We start from the raw sequence: 27,749 nt of genomic DNA, 5'->3' as shown, positions 1-27,749 counted from the left end.
CCACATCGTCGACACAGTCGCGCACGTGAAGTCGGTGTGGAGAGAGCTATGTCTAAATCAAGTATGTGGCGTTTCAAGTTCGACTTTGTCTCAAAGTCAACACGATTTTAAACGTGTCCTATATATATTGTATTTTACAGAACAAAAACGAGCGAAGCGCCTTGGTTTTCTTGGAAAGTGTAAGGTAAGCGCCTATTGACAAATGTCCGCCTCGGCTAACTTGTTGTGTTGACGCTTGACTCACAAATATAGTATAGTGGTTAACAATGATAGCTGTAGCGTATGCGTCAGCTTTTTGTGACGCGTTAACCTACTAGCCAACTGTCTCCTATTTGTACAATATATTTTGGGCGGAGTCAGCTGGTGTGATGAGCATAGAGCTGCATGGCATGGACAGCCTGCCTGCGGCCACAGCTTGATTACTGAATCGCTTTGCACTCTTGTCAATATATATATGGGAAACACAGTATATATCCGCTTTTACACACACACACGTATTGTTAAATGTACATTATGTTGTAAATGTATTGCGTAATACTGTTGAATTTGGCACAGTTGGTTATTAATGTTGATGGTTTCAAGCTGCATCAAGTGTTTGTGGGTTGTTTGTTTTATTTGCTGGGGAGTCAAGATGATGTCGTCTTCAATATTTGTCCAGTTCCTTGATGTTTTTGACAAGGTCTTTGGCTTCTGCCGGTTTGCAGTTGGAGCTCTAAGTGCTACGAATATTCTCAGCGTGGCATTTTGCTGGGTCCGTCTGTCCTTACAGGAAGTGATGATTAACTCATACGATCCTAGCCATTTTTCAAATTTCACCCCCTTTAGTAGCGGCCCTTTTAGGCTATTTCAAGGCACACAGAATATTGTGTTGTATGGCTATATAAACATGGAACCTACCAAAAGAAAGATTAGTCTCTTGTCTTTCATGAAACAAAAAAAGTTTGTTTCTACCTTTTTCTGTTCTGTAGTAATCAGCAGTAGAACATATGTAAGTTTCAGGAAAATATCAGCTGAACTATCTAAACAACTATACCACAACATAAACGACACAAAAAAGGGTTGTTTGACATCAAAATAACAATTTATTTAACACCATATATAACACCATGAGCTACTAAACTGTGTGGGTGCGCATGCGTTGAAATTTCCCTACAATGCATAACCTTCTGCAAGCTACACTCCTCCACACTCCCTCACTTCCTGCTTGCTGTCCAGTGTGTTTACATGCAAAAGAGCCATGTCGAGTGCTTATCAAATGCACTTCTGCTACCTTGTGGCCGTTTTTATGGCTTAAAACTGCTCTAACAGTGACATCTTTTAGTGTGCAGTTGCCTCTTGCGCAAAAAAACGTAATACGTCTTTGGTGTTGAATTCGTTTAATAAAAAAGTGTTGGACTAATAAAATTGTGACAACACATTTGGCATGTTCTTTCTCCACAGAATAAAGACGGGAGAAAAGCTGAGGCTTCGGGGCAGACAACCAATAAAGAACATCAATCTGCTCAGCAAGTCAAGGACAAAAAGCCAGAAGAAACCAGGAAGCAAAGGGTAAAACATCTGTGAGACTTTTACCTGATTTAATGTTGAGGTTTAAAGCAATGTGTACAGTATACTGTATATTTTTATATTGATTTATTTTTACCAAATAAGCTTCAAGCGTTCCAAGAAAGGCAGAAACTCTCCAGAGAACAACAGCTGTTGAAGAGGAGGAATTTACAGAGCTTTCAAAATGACGTTCTTCAGAGGCAGAGAGAGTTTGAGCAGAGGGTAACTATCCAGCAGATGTTTGGGATGTTTGACACACACCTGTAAATATCATAAATTTTGGCATATAAGCCGCTCCTTTTTTCTTAAACGTGGAACCATGCGGCTTACACAGCGCTGCGGCTAATTTATGGCTAAATTCTAATCTTGTGACGTCTCCTTTACTTCAGAACTACCACTAATTGTTTAAATACTGTGCCGCTCGCGAATCAGTGAGGAAACAGTGGCTCTTTCTTTGGCAGGAGCCGATCTCGATCTATCATTGCACTCACGACGACCTTGTCAGCCTATTGGAAATGGAAGATCATCATTATACAATATATAACAGCATGGCAACATAACAGTCTGACTCATGTTTTCATTTTACTTTAAACACCAAATTCATCACTTTACATCCCAAAAAAGTGTCCCTCAGAAATACAGAAACATGCACCAATACAAGTTTAAAATGAAAAAAACAACATTGGGACACTGCAATGACGTCAGCCTCCCTTTGGGCTCTGCGCGCTGGGTTCATCTGGCTCCCTCTGGTGGACAGAGACAGCATTGCAGCACCATCCATCGATGTTGCTTGTCCTCCAATGAACTGCTCTTCTGGCAGCAATGCATTATGGGTAGATGTTAAAATAGCCGCTGTTTGCTATTTTAAACTCTTATTGGTACACATAATGTATATTTCCAAAGTACATGCTGAGTGTAGTTGCTGTGTGATGAGTTTAATGTTGTTTGGAAGGTGACACCTTGAGTCAGACTGTTATATGGAGTAATGACGTCCTGCAATTTCCAATGGGTTGGCAAGCATGTTGAGTTTTTCACAGCTCATGATTGGCTCCTGTTAAATAAAGAGCTGCCGTCGTGCATGCCACAATATGTCATTTTATTACATGGCCGTATGCGGCTTCACCACCGGTGCGGCTTCTATACTGTATGTACAAATCAGTTGTTTCCCCTAAATGTAGTGGGTGTGGCTCACACACCAGAAGTTACGGTAACTGCTGTCATCAACGTTTGCCTGTTTGTCTTCACAGGAAACAGAGATGCAGAGTTTGGGAAAGCATGTGAACTTTGAAAATGAGAATTCAAGAAAAGCTTATTATAGAGAATTTAAAAAGGTACTTGTCAGCTTTGTTACATGAATCCTTTGAGCTACGATTGAATCGTTTTGAAACCTTGTCTTGTAGGTAGTGGAGGCTGCAGATGTCATCTTAGAAGTTTTGGATGCACGTGACCCTCTGGGGTGCAGATGTCCTCAGGTTGAGCAGGCAGTCATTCAAAGCGGAACAAACAAAAAGATTGTGTTGGTGCTCAATAAAATTGGCAAGTTTGACCCAACACATCTAGAGTGCTTGCATCGAGTGTGACGTGTGTTCAGATGCTTGAAAATGGAAGGCGCTTGTCTTAAATGTGTCTGTTTATGCTGATCCTAGATTTGGTGTCAAAGGAAATCGTGGAGAAGTGGATCAAGTATCTGCGGAATGAGTTTCCCACCGTGGCTTTCAAAGCATCAACTCAGCAACAGTCCAAAAATTTGGTACCTGTCAAACATTTCTGCACGTTTTTCATTTATTTTATTTCATGTTCAGTACAGGCCAACCCCATTAATAAGGCAAGACATTCCACTAAGTAACCCTGACAAGCCACACCTGTGAAGTGAAAACCATTTCAGGTGACTGCCTCATGAAGCTCATGGAGCGAACACCAAGGGTTTGCAGCCCTATCAAAAAAAATGAGAAGACATAACATTATTCCACATGTTCATTCATAGTTTAGAGAATCTACAATGAAAATAGTCATGGAAATAAACGTTTGCCCTGTACTGTACTTTCAACCATTTTCAGGAATGCATTGTTTAACAACGCTGAGTTATGCTTCTTGACTCTGACAGAAACGCAGTAACGTATCGGTGACTCAAGCCACCACAGAGCTTCTCAGCAGCAGTGCTTGCGTTGGCGCAGATTGCTTGATGAAGTTACTGGGCAATTACTGCCGCAACCTGGACATAAAGACGGCCATCACTGTTGGCGTTGTAGGTAAGAAGAACACAACTGACGGTCGCTTCATTTCCACACACAGTGTGGTACTTTGTTTGGATATGTGGTTACCTGTTCTGAAGCTGTACTTGATCTGCATGAGAAATTCTATAGCAGCGCCACTGAGAAATGACACGTTGAAGGAAAAGTGCACTTGTTTTTTTGTTTTTTTTGGAATGTTGCCCATAATCCACAATCCTTATATGAGACATGGACACAAATGCCTATGTCTTTTCTGTGTTCTAAAGATATAAAAACAGATAAAAAGAGAAAGCTCACTACTGCACGTAGTGGGACACAACTATGCCGCCTACAAAGACCACCATTAAAACACCTCCAACAAGGTTTTCTGTCCATGCTGTGACCATGTAGAAAGAGATACGTTCATGATAACATGTGATACTTACACTAGTTTGCTGTATTTTGGTCCTTTTAAGCATTATCAGAACTTCCTTCCTGGGCGCATTGATTTCAGTAGAAACGAACACTACACCTAGACCTGTCACGATAACACATTTTGCTGGTCAATAATTGTGCTACAAGTTCTCGTAAATAATCAGATGTCATCGACAACATTTTTGGAGACCATTTTGTCCTGAAAAAACAAATATGTAGCTACCAATATGTAGCTCTACCCGTCGGTTATGAGCGGTGTGATGAAGCTAATCGCTAGCCGGCTAGTAGCTAGCCGGTGTTGTGTGGCAAAGTGTCAATACACCAGTAGAGTAGTTCGATCGGCCTAACTATGTTAATAATAATAATAATAATAACACTTAGGTGTGATCTGAACAATCGGCCACCGATCAGTATCGGCCAATTTCCATGAAAAAGCATGGTAGCGCCATAAGCCGATACTTGCTTTATAATGCCAATCAGCTCCGCCCCCATTGCAGAATCCAGCCTATAGGATATCAGTGTTGCACCCTCCAAAACATTAGTTTGTTGCGGCATTTGGTGGGCGGGCACTTGGCAGGGTGTGGTGAGCTATTGAGGCTCGTGATGCCATCAGTTGGGTGGCGGCTAAAACATGTGAGTTCTTTTGTTAATCCTCCCGCAATGATGGCAAGCTCTGAATTCATTTGCTTCACTTGCTTCGTTTGTTTCACTTCACAAATGTTGTTTTGCAGCACAGTGGTAGAATAGCTACCAAAGGCATGGTGGAGGTAAGCGTACGTATTACGTAATGTTCTCTGTTGCTTTATCGCTGCCAGCGTACGTACTGTACATATGACGTCCCCGTGTCAGCGGGAAATGGTCCGACAGTCAATCAACATTTTTACAGATTTTGGAACTCAGTGCACATGTAAGGTGCACCGGATTATAAAGCGCACCGTCGATTTTTGAGAAAATGAAAGGTTTTTGAGTGCGCCTTATAGTGCGGAAAATACGGTACACTTCATCTGTGTGATAGGTAACTGTTGATTTGACTCATGGATAATGGGTATCGGCAGCATAAAACCCTGATGGGAGCATCCCTAATAACGATGGCGCTGTAGCTTGGTTAATATGCACGTCACATTACATGGAAATGGAGCACCGTTGGCACTTTGGAGTTTTTTTCAGAAGGCTTTATAGGTGGAATATATGTTTCCCATTATGTGCATTCTTAGCTGCGTCTTTTTATCTGCTTTTATATCTTTAGAACACACAGAAAAGAGAAATATGTGTTCACACGCCGATTGTGGATGATGGGCAAAATTCCCCACAAAGTGTACTTTTCCTTTAAGATCTTGTTATGATGATGCCGTGTACTTTTTTACCTCTGTTTTTTCAGGTTTTCCTAACGTGGGAAAGAGCAGTTTGATCAACAGTCTCAAACGTGCAAGAGCGTGTAATGTTGGTGCTACTCCTGGTATCACCAAGTGAGTAAATCACAGACCCGTTTATTTGTTTTTATGAACACTTACAGACATGTTTGCTTCTGACCCATAAAGTCTCACTTCTCACATTTTGATTGAGCAGGAAGTCTGCTACGGCAGGGGTCCCCAACAACCGGGCCGGGGCCCAGTACCGGTGGTTGGGCCGAGGAAACCTTTCAGGCGCAGTGATAATAAAAAATACGCACACAAAAAAATACATTTGTAAATAACTAAATACAATTTTAAGTAAATACATAGCAATTTTGGAAATATGGACCATTATTTTATTCTAAATATTTATCCTATTTTATCCTAATATCCTAAATTAAACAAATAAAATGAGTAAATGAGCATTTATTAACACATAAACACACACAAAAGTACCAAACTGGTACCGGTATGGATTGCCAGGTAGCGGGTATTGGTTCAAATGTCAAAGGTAGCCATCCCTAGTCAAGATAGACTCTACTGTTAAACTTGTTTTTATATTCATTCTCATTTATACTCATTCTGTGGACAGCTAATCTAATGACTGTATTCATACTGGGGCCATATTGTGAGTTCAGTTGTTTTTTTTAGATGTTAAATGGGTGTCTTGTGGCTGTCAATAACGCCAGAAAGTTTTGGTTTATTTACGTATTTATTATATTGAATAATTCATATACCTGGGGGGGAGGGAAGTCATTTTTTGCATCACTCACCTATTCCCTACACCTTATTCCCACTTAGCCATGAAATAGTTTGAATGATGAGTTTCCTACGTTTTAGGTGCCTTCAAGAGGTGCATTTGGACAAACACATTAAGCTTCTTGATTGTCCCGGAATTGTCATGGCAACGTCAACAACCGACGCGGCTATGATTCTGCGTAATTGTGTGAAAATCGAGCAGCTTGTCGATCCGCTCCCTCCGGTTGAAGCCATCCTGCGACGCTGCAACAAGGCACAGGTGTGTTGGTCTCTTTTCAGACCGTCTGTTCAGTGATCAAGCATTCAAGCCCTGACACCAGTTTTCATGGATGTGCAGATCATTGAACACTATGGAGTCCCCGACTTTAATACAGCTCTGGAGTTCCTGGCATTGCTGGCACGACGTCAGGGCAAACTGAGAAAGGGAGGGCTGCCCGACACTGACAAAGCGGCTAAGAGTGTATTGATGGACTGGACGGGGTGCGTAAAATGTTCCAAAGCTATATTCCATTATGCTGTTAATTCCAGCGTGTAATGCTATTTAGGGGAAAGATCAGTTACTTCACACACCCCCCTGAGACGCACACGCTTCCCACACACGTCAGCGCCGAGATTGTGACAGAGATGGGTCAAGCTTTTGACTGGGATGAGCTTGAAAAAGGAAATCGGGAGGTTCTCGCAGGTGACGCCATCACTCGTTCATGTCACTCATTCTCTTATTTGCTTTGGAAATTCAGAAAGTTGGTAGAAATGTGACTGGCGCAACAAGCCTTATTTGTTACTTGCCACAATGTCATCTTCACTTTTATAGAACACAGTGTTCCCTCGCTACAGCGCAGCTCACCTTTCACAGACTCGCTCTCTTGCAGTTTATTTATTTATGTATTTTTACAGCGTGTGAACATGCATTGTGTTCTGCGTCTCAGATGTTTCTTAACATGCTAACTTTTTTTTTTTCTTGAAATATATGGGACTTCTGTTGCTCTACAACAAAAAAGGTGCGGTCCGGGTGCATTTTTCATTGGTCTGCTGCACATTCTAAGAACACAATTTAACAAGAAAACTGGAGGGGGGAAAAAAGACTAGAGTCAAAATTTTAAGAGAAAAAAGTTGTAATTTTATGAGAATAATGTCGTAATATTATGGGGGGGATTCATTTTAGTAGCACAGAGTTGAAATATGACAAAACATACTGTATGTTGTTTTTTAAAAGTGGTAATATTACGAGAAACAAAACAATAAATTAGGTTGCGGAAAAGGTTATAATGTTACGAGAATAAAGTAAAAAAAAAAAAATGACGGGAATAAAGTCACAAAAGGAGAATCTACAAGAAAGTTGGAATATTTGGGGGGGGAAAAAATTGCTGTAATTTTATGAGGACAAAGTCCAAAAATTAAGAGGAAAAAAAGGTTTAATTTTACGAGAATAAACTTGTAATATTATGAGGAAAAATAATGTCATTTTATTAGCATAGAGTTGAATAAAATTGTTTATTAAAAAAAAGTCATAATATTATGAGAAACAAAATAAAGTTGTCATTTTTGGAATATTAGGTTGGGGAAAAAGTTCTAATAATATGGGAAATAATATTGGAATAAAGTTAAAGTATTGTGGGAATAAAGTCATAATATGACAAAAAGAAATGGGTGGCATTTTAAAGTAGCCTTGTGACTGTGGCGCTTATACAGGCGAGTGTTGCACAGCGACGCACCGTCAGCCTGGAAAACTCGCCAGACTCCAAGTGTTTGTTGTTTAAATGCCGTATTAAATTTAACGGGCTCCCTCTGAGAAATTTCCGTGGCGTGTTACAGGATGCAAACTTTTCATCACTCCCACAAATAGAGAGTGATGAAAAGACGAATAACCCTAATGTTTTGGAATGAAGAATCGTCAAAGAGGAATGATTATGACTTCATTCCCATAATATTTGGACTTTATTGCTGTAATATAACTTTTTCCCAACCTAATATTCTAAAAATTACATTTTGTTTTGTATGTTTCTCATATGACGACTGAATTTTTATTTTTTTTTTTGTCAGTATTTCAACTTCATGCTATGACATTATTTTTCCTCATATTTTCAGTTTATTCTCATAAACGTGCAACTTTTTTCTTGTTAGAATTTGACTTTTTTCTATTAATATTTTGACTTTATTCTCGTAAAATTACAACTGTTTTTTTTCTATTTCTGCTGTTTTTTTTGTTTTTACTATTTCAACTTTCTTCTTTTAAATTTTCTTCTTGTAATTATTTTCTTCCCACATTTTGAATATTTTATCACATGATGCCTTTTCTGCAACCTAATTTTCCAGAAATGAAAACTTTATTGGTTGTTTTGTTTGCTTATCATAATATTATGACTTTAAAACGTATTTTTTCTTTAATATTTAATATTTCAAAATGATGCTACTAAAATGATTGTTTTTCCTCATAATACATATATGTTAAAAAAAATACAAATGTTTCCTTTTATATTTAAACTCTGTGCTAATAAAATGTCATTTTTCAGTCATTTTGAGTTTATTCTTGTGAACGTGTAACTTTTTTTCTCTTAATATTTTGACTTTATTTTTGTAAAATTTTCCAACTATTTCAACTTTCTTCTCCTAAATGTCCTCACATGGTTTGCTTTGTTATGGTAGGTGCACATGTGTGATCTGCTTTCATTGTGTTGCAGGGTCATCTTGTGCTGATATTCAAATGGCATTTTGCATCGAAACCACTGGAATGACGAACGGTGACCAGACTCAAGATCCCTCTTACCAGGAAACAGAAGGTGAGAGAGCACAGGAGCCAGAATTGAGGGACGAAGCTGAATCAATGGAGGATGATCAGGATCCTGAGGTGTGGTCCCCAGCCATGGAAATAATGACTTCTTATCCAATTACACATTGGTGGAATGTGGTTTCTTTAACCTTTCAACGGTCTGTCCTGCCGTAATAGTTTGGACCAATGACTGTGGCAATCAAATCTCAGAAGTCAAAGAGTGATTTGCCTGAACGTGATCCTGCATCCAAGGCTCCAGATTTGAAGGATATTGTGAATGTAGACCCGTTACAGCAAGGCCAGGCCCTCGTGGCTGCCAACAAGAAGAGGAAGAAGCAACAAAAAAGAGCTGGTTTGTATCTCAACGTAAAGTGTAAATGGTTGAACCACTGTTATTTACAGTTATGTTTAATTTTGCTCAAATGTTTTTTTTGTTTCTTGCAGACAAACTTGCTACCAAACTCTCAGACACCTTGACATCTGCAATGGATTTGTCATTTTGTGACAGTTGATTTAAAAAAAAAATAGTGAAAAGATTGTCTATACTTTCTTGCAACAAAATGATAAACAATGTGTGTTTTTTTGGTTTGCTCAGTGGCATTATTTATAATGGAACAGAAAGATTCCGCATATATCGTAACGGCTAGCATTAGTCAACAACTTCCGGGTTAAAGTCGTAGGATGACCTCAGCGCGTTGGCCCGAGGTAAACAAGGCTGATCAGGGCGGCCGTGGCTATCGGCTGCTGCTATTAATGAAAGCATTAAAAATGGCCAGAGAAGCTGTAAACTATCTGGATTCATGGCTCTGATCCCGTCGGATACTGTCTTTGATACAGTACGTTTAACGTCCTATCTCTACCCGTATTATTTTAATCACGTTAGCTGCATTTAGCTTCTTTGGCAATTATTAATTTGGCTAGTTAGCTAGCTAAGCCACAACTTCCCCTTTTTTCTACTGACGTTGTGCTTTTTACTGCCATACACTGATTGTCTCTTACTTTTCCAGCTGGTGTACGGGGGGGAGAAACGTACCCGCTAGTTATTGGAACCTCGTCGTGTACGATGTCTATCTTGAGCGTTAAGTTGGAATGTGGCGGGCCTCTCAACACTGAGCTGTCAATTTTGTGACGTTGTATTTGAATTTGTTCAAATACGTGCGGACGGGCGCAGCGCTAGTTAAATGAGCCACGAACAAAGTGCATAAACAACAACATAAACTATGAAATAGTATTATGGAGTGTTGCGCGAGCGGCTCTTTGGACAGCCAATGACCACCCCACGAGTGAGTGAATCGTTTTAAATAGTCGACTCATAATTCTGACAAATCGTTAACTCTGTAAAATAAGTGGAAGCTTGCTGATAGAGGCTATTGGCAAGACAACCATTAGTTCATGATCATTTTTCAAGGGAAATACGTACAAAAAAATCCTTGAGTAATTATTGGCATTTAATAAATTACGTAGACATGTCTTGCACGTATAGAATGTATATGTACTCCTCATTAAAGGGAAATCCGCATTATTTTTCTCCGTATTTGTTACTTGCTAGCAACAGTTGCCCTGATGCGATCAATCTTATTGATGTCTTCTATCAATGGGATGTTTTGGGGTGTTTTATGAACTCTAGACGAGCCTGCTGCATGCTGATTAATGGTCCTTTGTTGTGCAGGTTAAAAAAATAGTTATTGTGCCGCATAAAGACCTAGGTAGTGGCAAAACGACTCACTTGATGTCCATTTTTCATGACTTGGTGGTGACTGCCGTGGATCTCTGACTAGTACCTACTCAGTACCGAGTTAGTACCGACTTAATTTTTGTAATGTTTTTTTCTTATCGTAAGAGTATGAATTTATTCGCAGAATGTTATAACTTATTCCCCTAACCAACCGTTGTTATTTAGGTTTGTTTGTTTCTCATCATATTATGACTTTAAAAAGAAAATAATATTTCAACTCAATGCTACTAAAATCATGTTATTTTCCTCATGATGTTTAGAGTTTATTCTCGTAAAAACTTCAAACTTTTTTTTCTGTTAATATTTTGACTTTATTTAAAATTTCCCATTTTGCTGTTTTTTATTTTTTGACTAATCAAGTTTCTTCTCTTAGATTTACTTCTCATAATTAGGATTTTCTTCACATATTTTGACTTTATTTTCATCAGCATAATTTCCACAAATTACAACTTTATTCGCTGTTTTGTTTGTTTTCGTAATATTATGACTTAAAGTATTGTTTTCTTGAGAATTTCAAAATTGTCACCAAAATGACATTGTTTTTCCTCATAATACACAGTATATGTTTGTCTTTTGTATTTCAACTTCGTGCAAATAAAATGTCATTAATTTTCCTCATTGAGTTTATTCTCGTAAACGTGTAACTTTTTTTTGTCTTAATATTTTGACTTTATTTTGTGAAATTACAGGTTTTTTCCTATTTATGCAGCTGTTTTCCCCCAACTATTTCAAGTTTCGTCTCATAAGGAAATCTATTTTGACTTTATTCTCGTAACATTATAACCTTTTCCGCAACCTAATTTATTAATTTTGTTTCTCGTAATATTACCACTTTTAAAAAAACAACATACAGTATGTTTTGTCATATTTCAACTCTGTGCTACTAAAATGAATCACCCCCATAATATTATGACATTATTGTCATAAAATTACAACTTTTTTTTGTTAGATGACAACTTTTTTCTCTTAAAATTTTGACTCTAGTCTTGTAAAATTATTGATGATTTTTCCTTTTTTCCCCCTTTTTCCTGCGACCTAATTTTCCAAAAATGCCAAATTTAGTTGTTTTCTTTGTTTCTCGTAATATTATGGCTTAAAAAAAAAAGTATTTTTTCTTTAATATTTGCACACGATGTTACAAAAATCACATGATTTTTTTTACGTTATTCCCGTGAAAGTACGACTTTTAGTACAACTTGTCTTAATATTTACACTTGATTCTTGTATAATTGCTGCTTTTTAAAAAAAAATTCTTGTTATATTATTGTTTGAGAATGTGCCGCGGGTCACAAATGGCCGCCGGGCTGCACTTTGGTCATCCCTGCTGTTGCTGGAGCTGCCAGGGAGGAGGAGATGCGGTTAGAGAGGACATGCAGGTGGTTGGACTGAAAGAGGAAGACGCAAAGGACAGGGCAGGATGGAAACACCCCTCACGGGACAAGCCGAGAGGAGAAGATTTAACAAAGCAAAGATTAACATCTTGATGTTGCTCTTCTCTGTTGCTTTTGTACCTCCGTATTAGATCGTGAGCGCTCTCCTCCGCCATGTCGTCACGTGTGTTGATGCGGCAGCAGCTGATGCGAGAACAAGCTCAGGAGCAGGAGAGGCGAGAAGCCCAGCAGCAGGCGTCCGCCTCTCAGCTGCGGGCCCCCGACTCCACTCCAGCCATCTCTGTCACGCCGCATCCAAACGCCACCCGGCCACCTCCGGCGCAGGTGCCTGTGGAGGTGCTGAAAGTAAGAGCGGCCTGCGTGTCGCCCATCTCAGGTGTGTGGAGTTTGTGTTAAAGATTTTCAATTTTGCAGGTGCAGAGCCACTTGGAGAACCCCACCAAGTATCACATCCAGCAGGCACAGAGGCAGCAGGTGAAGCAATACCTCTCCACCACGCTGAGTAACAACGCCGTCGCTCAGACCCTGGGTGTGTCGCCTGCGCCGCAGTGCAGTTCTGCCCCGGAGGTGGCCCCCTCTGCCGGCAGCGCCCCTAACAGCCCGATGGCCCTACTTAACATCGGCTCCAACAAGGAGGAGGTATGCCAAATTCTTTATTTTTCAAGGGCACTTTGCTGACACAGTAGATGGCACAGTTTTGTTGTGGAGAAAGATGTTTGAAGTCGAGCCTCCTGCTTACTTCATACATAATTACTTTCGATGTGGCCCGACGTCCTACTGTGATGTTGCATGCCTTTTGTCATCATATACTTGTTGGCCTGGTGTCACAATATGACGTTAAATACTGCACCCACGGACGGCCCGCCCTCCTCTTGCACACGCCCGCATCTTTTGACATGAGGCTGAATTGTTGTTCCCATTCAAAGTGATGTGTACGATAGATGGAGAAATTCACGTTCCCAGCAGCTCTGCCAAAGTGTCCTAATAGTAAACGTCATCACTTCACAAGCAAAATAGGAGAGTTAAGAAAAATACTGTAAGAAAATAGAATAAGAAGAAATAAATACCCAACAGATAACTTCAGTTTCAAGAATAGATAATTAATAGTCAATAAGTCCAGTCCTGTGTGTGTTTTTATGGCTCCCTCTCTGTTGTGTTGAAAAGTCGCCTGGTGTGGGGGAGGAATGATTTCCTCATCCTGTCAGTGGAGCAGGACAGTGATAGTAATCTGCCACTGAAACTGCTCTTCTGTGGGGAGATGATGCTGTGCGTTGGATGATGCTGGTTGTCCGTGATACGCCACAGAATAACACTTGCGAATCTGTGAGACTGATGACTTGACTTTTATGGTGCCGCATGTGTTTGTTCTCCAGATTGAAGACGTCATTGATGACATAATTAGTCTAGAGTCCAGTTTTAATGACGACATCATCACATTGATTGACTCGGGTCTTCAGTTACCCAGCACGGTAAGTAGAACATTTCCATGTTTACGTTTTTCAAAAAGTGTTTTCACTAGGGATGCTCCCATCGATCGGCCCCCGATCGGTATCGGCCAATTTCCGTGAAAAATCATGTGCCTTTCAACGCCAGTCACCTGCGGCCAGCACTACTGCAGACCGCAGCGATCCTTTCGTGCAGTGTAGCGTCTTACCCTAGCTAGCATCTTGGGCAGCGTCGTCCTCCCACTTTCCCTCAAAACAAAAACAATCACGTCTGCTGTGTGGAACCTAACTGCCAAAGCATGCCACGGAAACTATCTTGCGGGGGTAGCACGTTAAAAAGTGTGTGTCTGTGTGCGTGCGTGCGTGCGTGGGTGTGTGTGTGTGTGTGTGTGTGTGTGTGTGTGTGTGTGTGTGTGTGTGAGAGAGAGACGATCAGAAGGCTAAGCTAATAACCCCGAAAAAGAATTGAATTCATCGGACGAGATGACCAGCCTTTCCCAGTGGTGGAAGACACGGGGGTCGCCGAGTGCTCTCTCACTTACCTGGAAGTCCTGCTGGAGCGCCACCAACGTCATCTCACATCCAAAGAAGGCGTCTCATCCTCTGGAAGTTCTACCGGTCATATACACTACCGGTCCAAACTATTAGAACGCTCTAATTTATGTGGAGGGAAAAGCTACATTTTGAAGTGTGAAGATGGTGTCTCTCTTCCGTTGTTAATCCCCTTTTTTCTTGCCACTTTTGTAGCAACAAATGACTTTCTCCAGTACAATGCTGTTCACGAGGGTATAGTACCACAGTGTGTTCTTATACAGACACAGGCGGTAGTAAGTCCTCCTGTAGGAATGAGTTGCACCAACTGCCAAGGCTTGACCAACCTCCACTTCTGCACAACAGCTTTAAATTGTTGACCCATTTTGTGGTCCCTCAAGCAGAATCTTTCTGAAATACACATTATTTGTCACTTTTGGCTAACCTTATCTTTTTTTTTTAAAAGAAAAAAAAAACCTCTGGCACTTCACCACTTACTTTTGTACCATTTCAGGCTATTCATTGGACATTAACCACTTGAATTTCAATAAATAATTGGAAAATGCGCTGTTCTAAAACATTTGACTGGTAGTGTAATACTAATTTTATTAGCAATTACCCATCTTTTGGGCCCCTGGCAGTCAAGGGACCTTGGAGTTGTCCTGGCTTGTCCCCTTTATACGGCAGCCCTGGCCAATAGCACTCATCATAAATACATTGAAAGATCTGTCATTAATCCATGTGATGGCTGTCGGCCAATTTTAGTCCTGGATTTTCGGTATCAGAATCAGCACCATGAAATAGGCATGTCCCGATCCACATTGTTTTTTGGCTTGCTGATCTGATCCGGTACCGATTCTTTTTTTTTTTTTTTGTATGTGGTTATGAAAATAGCTCTTCAAAGCATTAAAAAGAATACAAGCAAAATATTACTGAATGTACTTTTTTATTCCACAGCATGACCAACAATATTGTTTGGCCTTTAGAACAAAACCTCTGTGAGTCAGCTCCGTAATGCAATAACAGATCAAATTGGAAAAAATGGGTGTGCAAAATACTTTAGGGTAGCACTAAGCATGTGACATGCTTATACATCAATTTGTGCTGTGATTTAGAATATATCACTTTTTTTTTTTAAACAAACTCTCTTCAACGCAATAGTAATTTATTGACGGTCCCTAGTATAAGCAACCAGCGGTTGGAGCAGCACTTCCCGTGCGAGCTCCCCGCACCATGCCACAGCAGTGCGGGGCACAGTGAGGGGGAACTAGCGCTGTAGCTACGGAGCCCAATGTCCAACGTCAAGGTAAGTTCACCACGGTACACGGCGGACATGTCTGCATGGTGGTGTTGCCTTTTCTTCTTCTTGCGGGTGGTGGGGGTCGAGTGGCAACCGGCTTTGAGGCGCATTACCTCACCTGCCGTGTCGGAGTGTGGCCCACAGTTACCAACGTTTTACGGCAACCGGATTGGCTCGATCTCGTGGCGGAAGCCGATATTATCCCATCTTCCAAATACAGCGGATCGGCAGTCGGTCCCCATTCTGCAGATCGGATCGGGACATCCCTAGCATAAAACCCTGATTGGAGCTTCCCTCGTTTTCACTAATAAATGACATATTAACAATCATGCAATCTTTGTAGATATATACTATAGTTTGTTTTTCCTTGAATGGACTGTCTCTTTGGTGTGAGGAATTCTAGTTGTAGGAGTAAATATATGCTTTGGCACTCACTTACCAATTGTCACAAACGTGCTGCCTGGGCGGGGTATGTTATCAGAAGATACGAGGCAGAGAAGTAGCGCTCACTGAAGACTAGCTTGCAAAGCTGCCACATTTACACGCACACACCACTTGCCAAACTAGCCCCACTTCACGGAAAATGAGGATTATGGTGATGTTGGAGGAAAGAAAAAAGAAGCACGCCGAGGTAAAGCCAGTTTGGGATCTGCACGTCGTATTGCCGGGTGTTTGTTTACGTGTGACACTTGAGAAAAGCAATGTGATCTGATACCGTGCCAGATTCAGCTGTGATACCAGGGATGGGGAAAGTTCTGCTTTATTTTATGATTTTAATTTGAACAATGTTGTTTCCTTTTAGCTCCCAGGAAACCTACTAGACGTGTATCACAGTCCTGGGATGGCAGCACCCACTCTCACTGTTAGCAACTCCTGCCCTGCTGATCTTCCCAAAATAAAAACAGAAATGACTGGTATGGTCCCATACGTGCAATTTTTTAATATGTTGAAAAACCTCTAGTGCAGGGGTCGGGAACCTTTTTGGCTAGGAGAGCCATGAAAGCCACGTATTTAAAATGTATTGCAATTGGAAATGTGTATTGTAATGTCAGTGGGGAAATAAAAAAAAATATTTATTTTTGTAAAATTATGACTTTATTCCAACAATATTTGAACTTTTGTCTCATAATATTGCAACTTTTCCCCTAATATTCCAAAAATTACAACTTGATTTTGTTGAGTTTCTCATAATATTCAGATTTTTTTTCTCTCTATGCTACTACAATGACATTATTTTTACTCATAAAATACAAGTTTATTCACGTAACATTGCGACTTTTTTCTCTTAATATTTTGACGTTCTACTCGTACAATCACAGCAATTTTGTTTCCCATTTCTGCTTATTTTCCAAATATTTCGACTTTGTTGTAAATTCTCTTCTTTTCTGCAACCTAATAACTGTTTTGTTTCTCATAATGTTTTAAAACCACTTTTATAAAACGACACGTTTTGTTTGCTACTAAAATGACATTTTATTCCTCGTAATATGACGTTATTCTCGTAAAATTACACCTTTTTTTGTTAGATTACCACTTTTTTGATGTAAAGTTTTTGACTTTATTCTTGTCAAAATGCTGATGATTTTTCCATTTTTTGCTGGTTTTGTTTTAGTTTTCTTGTTAAATTGTATTTTTACAATGTGCCGCGGGCCAATACAATTTTTGTTGAACACACCTGTTGTAAAGCAACACATGTGGACATGCTAACAACTACATTCAATTCGTTTGATGGCGTTAAGCCAGATGCAGTCATCAAAAGAGCCGTAGGTTCCCTGCCCCTGCTCCAGTCGAATACATTTTGGATTATTTTCCTTGCAGATGCTGACACAAAAGCCCTTTTGAAGGAAAGACAGAAAAAAGACAACCACAACCTGAGTAAGTTGAGGCTACTGACTCTTAAGCATGAAATCCAATTCTATTATTGAATGACACACGGTGGTCCACGATTCTTTCTCTATTTGTTCTCAACAGTTGAAAGGAGGAGAAGATTTAACATCAACGACCGTATAAAGGAGCTTGGTACTCTCATACCAAAGTCGAGTGACCCGTAAGTGTAATGTTGGTGTAGCATTGGAAGCACAGTGTCATTTTCCTGCATCTGCGTGTTGTCGTGCTGTGAACAGTGAGATGCGCTGGAATAAAGGCACCATTCTGAAGGCCTCTGTGGATTACATCCGGAAGTTACAGAAGGAGCAACAGCGAGCCAAGGACATCGAACTGCGGCAGAAAAAGCTGGAGCAAGCAAATCACAGTTTAATGTTGCGTATCCAGGTTGGTATTAACATCTGCGGATTCGAGGTGGCACAAGCACAAGCGTGGCCAGTGTTCCTTGCCTTTTGGTTGTCTGTGGGATGGGTTCTAGCTCACTTCCTGTTTAGTCGTCTTTTATGGCTCAAAGCACCTGCTTTGCAACAAATTCATCAACCGCATCAAAGACAAATACAGTCAAACCTGTCTTAGCGGCCACCTTTGTAGAACGGCCACCTGCCTATAGCAGCCACTGAAAAATCCCCCCCAGCAAATTTACATGTTATAGGCCCTGTGTATAGCAGTCACCTGTCCAACACGGCCAGTGGCCACCCATTTTGTCTCCCTTGGTCAATATCTGACCACATATAGCGGCCAAATTACCAACTCAAGTAGAAGCTTCATGCACGAAAAAGTTTGGTTTTTCAATCAATGAAGCCGTCGTGTGTAGACTTGAATTACTGAGTCCTAGCTCAGTCACAATCATTCACAAGATCCACACAAACTGTCAGTTGTTCCACAAAAAAAGCCGTTTTCTTTTGAGCTTGCTATTTCCTGGTCAAACATGTAACTTTAAGAGCATTTGCACCAAAACATTACCGCAAAGTAGGCTGTGAACAGGACGTGCTCCCAGCGACGCTACAAAAAAAAAAACATACGCTAGCATGCATGCGGCAGCGGGAGCAAAACTGAGTTGGGTTGTACCTAATTGAAGTATTTTAGAATGTACTCACGTTATTTTTCATCAATCCTCATCCACAAATCCATCAAAGTCCTCATCTTCTGTATTCGACACAAACAAAGCCGTCTTCTTTTCCGTTTGCTACTAGTCTGTTAACTTGTCAGTGTTATTCAGCTCCGAAGCAAAGAAGGAAACTTCTCCTGTTGCTTCTGCCAACTTTATTTATTGAACGCGGCCACCAGACAGCAGCTCAGAACACACACACATCTCTCAGCATCGTTTCTCATAATAAACACACTTCCCAACTCTCTCCAAACTCACAGCTAGCACTGAGCCTAGCTCTCCTGCTCGGGACGCCCACCGTCACTTCCCGTCACTTCCTGATGAACTAAAGCTGTAATGACACTCTGCCGTATAAAAAGTAAAATATTAAAAACAAGCGTAAGACATTACTAGCACAGCTTTGTTCTGTGGGTGGTGGATATATTCTATCAGTTATTATTAAGCCTCTAGCTTCCTTTCAGTAAGTAAAAACCTTGGCTATGATTGCACTACATTGTCATGTAGACCTACAAAGTACACTTGGAAGAACAAGAGGTGAATAAATGTATTGCAACTGATGTGAAACTGATGAGGGGTAGGATTAAATAAGCTTTGCTTCTTCCTACTCCTTTTTGGACATGCAAAATGGTGAATTGTACTATGTGATGTGCTACTGTTTGACTCATGCATGTTCAGGATTAAAACCATGAACCATGATAATAACAAGCCTAGTAGTGCTGTACAACTTTTATCCACAGTCCGCAGTGCCCTCTACTGGTCAACGTTATTATTATTTTTTCCCTTTTTTTTCCTTTTTTTTCCCTCTACTGATCAACATTCAAACTGGACGCCAACCTGTCTATAGCGGCCACTTTTGCAGACTCCCTCTAGTGGCCGCTATAGACAAGTTTGACTGTACTAGTTGAATTTTAGGGTCACTTTGATTTTACTGAAATGGTTGCCAACGCCAAAGGAGCTACGGTGTTGTTGAGACTTTGAATACGGTAGTGAGAAACAGTGTTTGCCCCTTCCTGATTTCTTTTTTCTTGCATGTTTGTCCCACTTAAATGTTTCAGATCATCAAAGAAATGTAAATATTAGTCAATGACAACACAACCCAACACTTCATGCACTTTTTCAATGAAACTTTTTACTATGAAGGGAGAAAGAACATCCAAAGCTGCATGTCCCTGTGTGAAAAAGTGATGGCCCCCTAAAGCTAATAAGTGGTTGGCCCCCCTTAGCAGCAACAACTGCAATCAAGCGTTTGTGATAACTTGCAATGAGTCTCTTCCAGCGCTGGGGAGGAATTTAGCAGAATGGTTGTCATTCAGCCACATTGGAGGCTTTTCCTTGTTAAGGTCATGCCACAGCATCTCAATAGGATTCAGGTCAGGACTTGGACTAGACCACTCCAAAGTCTTCATCCATTCAGAGGTGGACTTGCTGGTGTGTTTTGGATCATTGTCCCGCTGCAGAACCCAAGTTGCTCTCGGATGAGCCAGCAAGTCATGGGAAGGTTCACCACTGTTCCATGTTTTGGCCATTTGTGGATAATGGCTCTCACTGTGGTTGGCTGGAGTCCCAAAGCTTTAGAAATGGCTTCGTAACCTTTTCTACACTGATAGATCTCAATTAATCTCAGTCATGTTATATTTTAACAAAATATAACATTTTAACAAAATATAACATGGCAATCACTTTTTCACACGGGGCCATGCAGCTTTGGATGTTTTTTCTCCCTTCATAGTAAAAAGTTTCATTTAAAAAGTGCATAAAGTGTTGAGTTGGGTTGTCATTGACTAATACAAAACATTTGTTTGATGATCTGAAGCATTGAAGTGTGACAAACATGCAAACAGAAAAAAAGAAATCAGGAAGAGGGCAAAGACTGTTTCTCACTACTGTGTGTTGGTGTTCTCCTCAGGAACTGGAAGTCCAGGCACGCGTCCATGGCCTCTCTTCTACCAGCAGCATCTCCTCTGGTCTAACCTCCAGTCCCGCCCTCCTCCAGCAGCCGCAAGCCCCACACAACGGCCGGTGCTTACCCCACACTGCAGAAGCAACGTCCGGGCATAACCTCCTCAGTCTGGGTGCGGCAGCCGTCGGACACCCTCTGCCCACTGCCTTCCTGTCGCCACCTTCATCAGAGTCCCCTGCTGGGGTCACCATCAGCAGCCCGTTGGACCTGGGCAGCTTGAGTTTTGCTGAGCTGGAAGACTCCTCCGCTTCAGCGCTCTACCCTGATGTGGGCTTGGGAGACATCCTTATGGACGACGGGTGCGCCCTCTCTCCAGAGGCGGTGGTTGAGCCCCTGTTCTCTCCTTTGTCACCGGGTGCCTCTAAAAGCAGCAGTCCCAGGAGCAGCTTGGATATGGATGAGGACTTATGATGAATTCTGAGTGTTTGCAGAGATTGAATGTCAGCTTGCAGTCTGTCGTCATGTCAGGTGAGTCTAGACCAGGGGTGGGCAGGTAGTTTACCAAGGGGCCACATGACACAGCAGTGATCAGTGAGACATCAGCCATGTTTGCTTTTCATATTGTGCTTAAAAGAAATAGCGTTCACTCGCTCTATCGCGGTTCACCTTTTGCAGATTTACAGCATATGAACGCTGTTACAGGCCGAACCTGGTCCTTTAAGAAGAATTGTATTGTGGGAAGTTGAGTGTCTCTCTCTTCCCCCTCTCGTCTGACTGCATTGCTTTCTGCATCCTGATTGGCTGTAGAGCGTTGTCAATCAATCTCCTGCCGTGTCTCCTGTGTCATCCGCTAACTTGCTTGCTTGCTAGCTTGTTAGCTTGTAAATGAATCTTCAGTTCCAAGGAGGATGACTGCAGCAATATGTTTTAACAAGGATACAAAAACGCTACAGTACAGACGAACGGCGCCAGGACGACAAGGCACGGTCACAGGAGTGAAATACATGCGAGTCACTTAATCATTTCTTCTTTCCGACCTGCAGGTTGATCAAACATTTCAAAGGAAGGTTTGAACGTTTTTTGAGAGTGTTGAAACAAGAGAGAAATGTGAGAAAATGTTCATGCCTGTCTGAGAAAAGTGTATGACGTGTTTGGGGAGGGCTTTGACAGCCTTAAAACATACACAATCTTTGGAAACAAAGTTGGATACTTCGCGGATTTCGCTTATTTCGGGCTATTTTGGGAATCTATCCCCCGCAATAAACGAGGGAACACTGTATTGATTTAAAAATATCGATATATCGCCCAGCCCTACATTTTGGATTTTTTTTTTTTTTCAAATTTTTGATTAACTTTACATGGGCCGGTCAGGCACAGGTAGTGTGGGATGTGGCCCCCGGGGGCTGTACTTTGCCCAGGTCTGGTCTAGAATGTTTAAAGAAAAAGAAAAGTCCGATTGAAACTAACGTAAATGTTTTTGTTGACTTCTGGAGCAGGTTGAATGATTCCGTGTGTGTTTGTAAATGCAATGGTGAAAAATAGAATATCATACGTACCCCAGGGATGCTTACTTTTCTATGAAACATTCTCAGATATTTTTGAAAGAGTAAGAGTAATATCAATTTAGCTTGAATTTAAGATGTGGTCATTTATAGGGAATGTTTATTTAGTTTGAATCACATGACAATGTTGGCGAAAGCAGACGTTATCCATGCAGAGACACACAGTAGCTGTTCTTTTTTGACAGGAATCAGGGTTCGCATGCTTGTTGTGTGGGGGCGGGTGCAAAAGGGATGATCTTAAAGTGAATTGGCACATTGTGAAACATTTTCCCTCGTTGTAAATAAGAATATTTTATTCCGAGCAATGGCACTGCACCTTATGTTATTGCGGTCTATGCATTTAGTCAAATATAAGATCCTGTTTGTTTTCCTACAACGACACGCTGTGGGAGTGCAAACCCCCACGGCGCAGGTATGACTAGAATACCCAATGAGCTGCCGCCGCTAGTTAGCCAAAGCAGTGTAGCCACAAATGACTTGTCACTGTTGTATTTGTCAGCAGTACAGTATTCAGCTTCGCTGTGACAAATGCAGTTGATCGTTTTATGACAGCCGCCGTAGTTGATCATGTTTTTGATACCTGAGTCGTTTGTTTACTTTGAGTAGTTTGTCGTTCGGTGTGACTAATATCTGTTTTGTCTCCATTTACCTGGGTGATCACTGGCTGATTTGACCAGTTTGTGTTTTTTAGTGGAGGCGTGTCGGATGATCTCGGAATGCAGACCACTATTTTCTACAAGACGGCTTTTCATTCGTTAAACGTGTCGTGCAACTTTTGGGGATGAATGCGTTGATTTTTGTGGTTGGTTTTTAAAACACTGACGTACTGTATTTCAGATAACATATTTTCAAAACGCATATGCTGGAATTTCCAATGTCTTTCGTGTATTATTGGCTAAGCGAGAACCCGCCCACTGTCTTGTGCGTCCTTATTGGCTGCGGACCACGGTCAGTCAGTCTCCTCTGTGCTTGAACTGCAATGTTTCCTGTTGTGTGATGGCTAGCAAACAGCTTGCAGAGACTCCAAACTCTGTATGTTTGCACGTTTTCTCACCGACAAAACCCACAATGTCCACTAAACGTCGTGCACCCAAAAGGCAGAGGATGATGCTCGCCGTCGCACGAAAAGTTGGACTTGTGACATGCTGAAGGCAGGTAGATGTTACGCGGGTGTACGACGCTGTTACGGAATACTGTAAATGAATCTCGGGTTGGAGGAGGACGACGAGGATACAGCAACAATGTTTCAACAAGGATACAAAAACGCTTCAGCAGAGAGGCCGAGTCAGAGGAGTGAAATACACGTGAGTCACGTGATCATTTCTTGTGTCCACCCTAGTAGGTTGATCATTAAAATTCTAAGGAAATTTGAACTTTGAGTGTTTAAACAAGACAGAATTGTGAGAAAATGTTAACGCCGGTCTGAGAAAAGTGTATCAAGTGTACGGGGGCAGGCTTTTACAGCCTTAAAACATACAGAATCATTGGAAACAAATATAGTTGGCTACTTGACAGATTTCACTTATTGCGGGCTATTTTGGGAACCAGTCCCTCGCAATAAATGACGGAAAACTGTCATTTTTTTTGATGATCAACAACCAACAAGCAACTCCGACCCTTTCACAAATGCACGTTTGGTGTCTTCCGCCATAGAGCACATTGTAACAAATAAAGCATCCTTTTCAGATGTGTCAGTGTGATCACATGCTTGCTAGTGGTACAGCATCTGTGAGATTTCCATCGCTAGGTCCAGGCACTCTGTGGCCTGGAGGCAGAGATCACAGATACTGCAGTCGCAGTGAGAGCAGCACAGATCTCGGCACCAGCAGACGCCACAGTGTCGAGCGATATCCGAGAGAGGCCGCAGGGCGGTGGACTCGCAGCAGAACAGCATGGAGCACAGCGACCAAACGCACCGGTTACACCCGCTCACTGTGGCCAGCAGACAGTCCAGGGGGTGGCAGAAGAGACAGGCCAGCAGGATGGCGGCACAGAGGTCTCAGGGAAGGACATCATGGGGAACGAGGTGAACATTTTGAAGGAATGACCAGGTTACACTGATTGAACTGACCACAGCTGGACTGTAGGAAGGTACACGTCGCCTCTCGTCTGAGCGGGCTTCATCAGTCCATGCTCAAAGACTGCACCTCAACAAGAAAGAGTACTCTTTTGACGACACATTCTGGTAGCGAAGGCAGATGGTTTGAAAGAGGAGTGAGGGAAGCCATCTCTAACAGAGGGGGAGGTCTGCGGCACCACGTACAATGCTGTCCTTTCATCCCCTTCATCCCCTTCATCCCCCTTTCACCGTCATTTGACACATTCCTGTGTGGACATGCCTCCTCCTTTAGAGCAGGGCTTCTCAAAGCGTCTCAACCCGGGACCCACATTTTACAATGGTCATGATGTCGTGACCCACTTTTATTGAGGTCATTTTACATTTGTATTATTTTGTTTTCTTTTATTTCAGTCTTTGTTATTTGTATTTTTTTTACACTTTAAGTCATGTTTTATTATTATTTTTTACACTTTTATTTAAGTATTTTTTATTAATTGATTGATTACTTTTAAGTAATGTTTTATTTATTTACACTTAAATGTGACTTTTTTTAATTTGTTTATTTTTGTTACACTTTCAGTTTTATTATTTTTTTTTTTTACACTTTTAAGTAATGTTTTATGGTTTATTTTTTATTTTATTTTTTTTATTTTTTTACACAAGTCTTTTTTTAATTGATTTTTTATACTTTTAAGTGATGTTTTATTATTTTTAATTGTTGCATTGATTTGCATTTGCATTGCAATTTGCATGATTTCATTTAATTTTTTTTACACTTAAGTAATGTTTTATTATTTTATTTGTATTATGTTTTTACACTTTTAAGTAATGTTTTATTTATTTATTTTTATTATTTTTGTACACTTATTTAAGTAATGTATTTATTTTTATTACTTTTTTACACTTAAGTATTTTTTAAATGTACTTGTATATTCTTACACTTATTTAAGGAATGTTTTATTATTGATTCATTATTTTTTTACACTTATTGAAGTATTTTTCAATTAATTTAGTTATTTTTTTCACTTTAAGTAATGTTTTATTAATTTATTTTTATTATTTTTTTACACTTATTTGCGTAAGTATTTTTTTAATGTATTTGAATTTTCTTACACTTTTATTTGAGGAATGTTTTATTTATTATTTTTTACAATACATTTGTTTGGGGTTTTTTTTACACTTTTGTTGTTTTAATTTTGATATTTATTCGCTACATTTACTTATTTAGTTTGATCTTTTCATACTTGTATTTAAGTCCAACCAATCAAATGTATGCATGTTTTAAAGTCTCCTGTCGTCTTGTAAAACAGGAAAACACATCATTACATGTCCAAAGTGCATCTTAGAGGAATTTCCTGATGCATTTAATCAGCTAAATGAGGAAGGACATGATAAATGATAAATGCGTGCATATATAATGCAGTAACGCATGCATTCAAATTAAATATCAAAAATACCACAAAATCATATATTCCAGTGTGCAATGAACAAATTGTATACCGAGCAGGAAGATGACTCAAATCTTGTGCAAATGTACTTCAAAATAAGTCACTCATCAGTTGTATTTGACATATTTTAATGTCGTTTTTGACTTGACTTGATCCGAGACCCACCATCAGTTGAGAAGCACTGCTTTAGAGGATAAATACACTGATTCTTGCACCAAGGTCTCAGACTAGAGCTGTCCTATCTAGTCCTAGTCTTTGAGCATGAACTCATGAAAGCTGCTGGAATGAGAGGCCACCCTCAACCGTCCAGTTGCGATGGATTCAATGCCCTGAGAATAACACAATGACCTGGATGACTGAGAAGATCTTACCATCTTCATCTAGTGGCTTCACGGTGGACGCCTTTGTTTTCATTTGCTCTTGACTCTCCTCATCTGATGTGAGCGACTGATTTGCATCCGTGGCAGACGGCAGTGCCACGGAACTGGAGCTGGTGATGGACAGGCGTAAAGCTTGGACGCCTGGGCCTGTTCCTGTTCTGTTCTGCACGTCCAGTTCTTGGGCCTCTGAGTAACACACAAAAAACAAACATCTTTATTAGCGGCACTGGAAGTCAAATGCTCAAGTATACAGTAACCTCTCGCCACTTTGCTCTTAATACAAACTATTTTCTGGAATATGTTGGTAATTAGAGTATAGAAAACCTGTTTCACATTCTAAATACGGCTTTTAGCATGATTAGAGCCCTCTAGACATGAAATAACACCCCTAAAGTCACCTTTACAATCCTATTACCCAATATAGTGGACATAATTAAGACTTGTTCTGGTGTGTGTTGCGATAAATGTGTCCCCTGGGTGGCGGGTGGACAGAACAATTGGAGTTAATTCCTCTGGTTTGTACATTCCCACACGCACTAATGTGAACAATGTGATTGTGATTGTTTTTGGTGCCTGTTTCCCAAATATGTTAGTGCGTGTGTGAAGGTATAAACGAGAGGAATTAACTTCAGTTTCTTTGTAGAAAGGCGCTTTATGAAAGTAAGTACATTGACTTGTATTCATTTACAGCGCAGCCTTGACGTACCACAGCAGTGGACAAACCCACTCGATGCGGCGTCTATCCATGTCTATGCTTGTAGCTTCACGAGCACCGATGCTTCCTCACATTAATCGTACGTCAAAAAAACGACTGCCGTTAAAGTTAACTTTGACAGCCCTAATAAATCAATGTATTTTTAAAGAAACGTGATAGAGTGAAGCCACAAAATTCAAATTAAATTTCAGATTCAATGTTTTATACAGCAAGCCGTCGCTGAAAAATACCTGTTTCACAGGAAGTCAAGCTTCTGGGTGGAATAGAGGTCTCCAAAACTGTGGTTCCTTCCGCCAAGTCTTCACATCCATCTTCCAGTCTTCCATCCAACTCTTCAAGCCTTTTACCAGCATTTGGTTTAGCATCCATGGCATCCGCCATGACAATATGCAACTTGCCTCAGTTTCTGAAAATCAACTAAGGCCGTGATATAGGACAAAATATCAACGAATGGTTTATTCAAATGTATTGATTATGCAGTGGATGCAGATTATGTGCCAGTCTAACTTCATTTAATTGAATTAAATTGCAAAAGGAATCATTTCTTCCCTGCCTCCACATTGTCAGATGCATTGCGTCGGTTCGTGTGTGTTACGATCGCGTCAGAACATCTTGGAAAAAGCAGCAAAGTTAATCTATTATTAAAATCCATTTTGGAAACATTTATAAGATGAAAGGCTGCACACCAATATGCTGACAGCTGGATGAGAACTATTACATTCATGAATAATACATGTTTTCAGGTACCTCGCCTTGTGTGAAAGGTTGACATTTTTGGTCTTTTAATTTGAGGACAGAATAACACTTAACTTCAGCTATTTGAAACATGACTTGGAGGGCCTACGGCCATCAGATGGGTTCGATAAAATTGATTCTCCCTGACTAAAATGTAACATCCTTTTGATTTGTCTGTGAAATAAAATGTCCAATTTACTCACTGATTTCTGTTGCATTTTAGCCACTGAAAATACAGTTTGTTATTTTTGATACATTTTCTGCGTGCGAAGTGATTATGAAATATTTCTGCTCTCCCCGCATATTTCTCCCCTCAAGAAATAAATAATTGTACTTACATGGAATGCCATCGTTTGGTTGACCAATAAAATCGCAAAAAAAAACCCAGGACATTCGCCTCTTGTGATAGCCCTCATTCATCAGAGGTGTAGCATCATGCCGGATCTCAT

At 40.6% G+C, this 27,749-nt stretch overlaps 3 protein-coding genes across 7 annotated transcripts; 2 read left to right on the top strand and 1 right to left on the bottom strand.

The window, feature by feature from the left end:
• Positions 1-11,460, top strand: gnl3l (guanine nucleotide binding protein-like 3 (nucleolar)-like). Its single transcript, XM_054785646.1, has 15 exons — positions 1-61; positions 141-184; positions 1,441-1,548; positions 1,651-1,767; positions 2,793-2,876; positions 2,946-3,081; positions 3,192-3,295; positions 3,650-3,794; positions 5,569-5,656; positions 6,422-6,599; positions 6,678-6,820; positions 6,886-7,022; positions 9,019-9,185; positions 9,285-9,459; positions 9,552-11,460. Exons 1-15 carry the CDS (start codon positions 49-51, stop codon positions 9,617-9,619), a joined length of 1,707 nt encoding a protein of 568 aa, XP_054641621.1. The 5' UTR covers positions 1-48; the 3' UTR covers positions 9,620-11,460.
• tfe3b (transcription factor binding to IGHM enhancer 3b) lies at positions 9,793-24,600 on the top strand. 3 transcript variants are annotated; one of them, XM_054785649.1, is made up of 9 exons: positions 9,793-9,943; positions 12,365-12,569; positions 12,648-12,872; positions 13,607-13,702; positions 16,312-16,423; positions 17,328-17,384; positions 17,481-17,556; positions 17,633-17,780; positions 20,408-24,600. In XM_054785649.1, the coding sequence occupies exons 2-9, from the start codon at positions 12,387-12,389 to the stop codon at positions 20,870-20,872; spliced, it is 1,362 nt and encodes a 453-aa protein (XP_054641624.1). In that variant the 5' UTR covers positions 9,793-9,943; positions 12,365-12,386; the 3' UTR covers positions 20,873-24,600. The 3 variants fall into 3 exon arrangements, with proteins under 3 accessions (XP_054641624.1, XP_054641622.1, XP_054641623.1); XM_054785647.1 differs by having other exon boundaries at positions 12,365-12,578; positions 20,408-24,599; XM_054785648.1 differs by having other exon boundaries at positions 9,808-9,943; positions 12,354-12,578; positions 20,408-24,599.
• Positions 20,252-27,749, bottom strand: si:dkey-245f22.3 (uncharacterized protein LOC492819 homolog). 3 transcript variants are annotated; one of them, XM_054785655.1, is made up of 4 exons: positions 27,639-27,749; positions 26,796-27,176; positions 25,842-26,036; positions 20,252-23,961 (listed from the first exon to the last, which is right to left on the bottom strand). In XM_054785655.1, exons 2-4 carry the CDS (start codon positions 26,944-26,946, stop codon positions 23,675-23,677), a joined length of 633 nt encoding a protein of 210 aa, XP_054641630.1. In that variant the 5' UTR covers positions 26,947-27,176; positions 27,639-27,749; the 3' UTR covers positions 20,252-23,674. The 3 variants fall into 3 exon arrangements, with proteins under 3 accessions (XP_054641630.1, XP_054641629.1, XP_054641628.1); XM_054785654.1 differs by having other exon boundaries at positions 26,796-26,982; positions 27,639-27,728; XM_054785653.1 differs by having other exon boundaries at positions 26,796-27,742.

The sequence above is a fragment of the Dunckerocampus dactyliophorus genome, chromosome 8 (genome assembly GCF_027744805.1).
Source record: "Dunckerocampus dactyliophorus isolate RoL2022-P2 chromosome 8, RoL_Ddac_1.1, whole genome shotgun sequence".
NCBI classification, from domain to species: domain Eukaryota; kingdom Metazoa; phylum Chordata; class Actinopteri; order Syngnathiformes; family Syngnathidae; genus Dunckerocampus; species Dunckerocampus dactyliophorus.
Note: the sequence above shows the minus strand (reverse complement) of the source record. Positions and strands in the feature narration are given on the sequence as shown.

Coding starts and splice junctions, on each gene's coding strand:
- tfe3b (XM_054785647.1), top strand. CDS start 12,387: ATGTCGTCACGTGTGTTGATGCGGCAGCAGCTGATGCGAGAACAAGCT. Junction 12,579..12,647: donor TGCCTGTGGAGGTGCTGAAA/GTAAGAGCGGCC, acceptor TCAATTTTGCAG/GTGCAGAGCCACTTGGAGAA. Junction 17,557..17,632: donor ATACCAAAGTCGAGTGACCC/GTAAGTGTAATG, acceptor TGCTGTGAACAG/TGAGATGCGCTGGAATAAAG.
- si:dkey-245f22.3 (XM_054785655.1), bottom strand. CDS start 26,946: ATGGCGGATGCCATGGATGCTAAACCAAATGCTGGTAAAAGGCTTGAA. Junction 26,037..26,795: donor CTTGACTTCCTGTGAAACAG/GTATTTTTCAGC, acceptor TGTGTTACTCAG/AGGCCCAAGAACTGGACGTG. Junction 23,962..25,841: donor GAAGCCACTAGATGAAGATG/GTAAGATCTTCT, acceptor TCCTTCCCTGAG/ACCTCTGTGCCGCCATCCTG.
- gnl3l (XM_054785646.1), top strand. Junction 185..1,440: donor GTTTTCTTGGAAAGTGTAAG/GTAAGCGCCTAT, acceptor CTTTCTCCACAG/AATAAAGACGGGAGAAAAGC. Junction 3,795..5,568: donor CATCACTGTTGGCGTTGTAG/GTAAGAAGAACA, acceptor CTGTTTTTTCAG/GTTTTCCTAACGTGGGAAAG.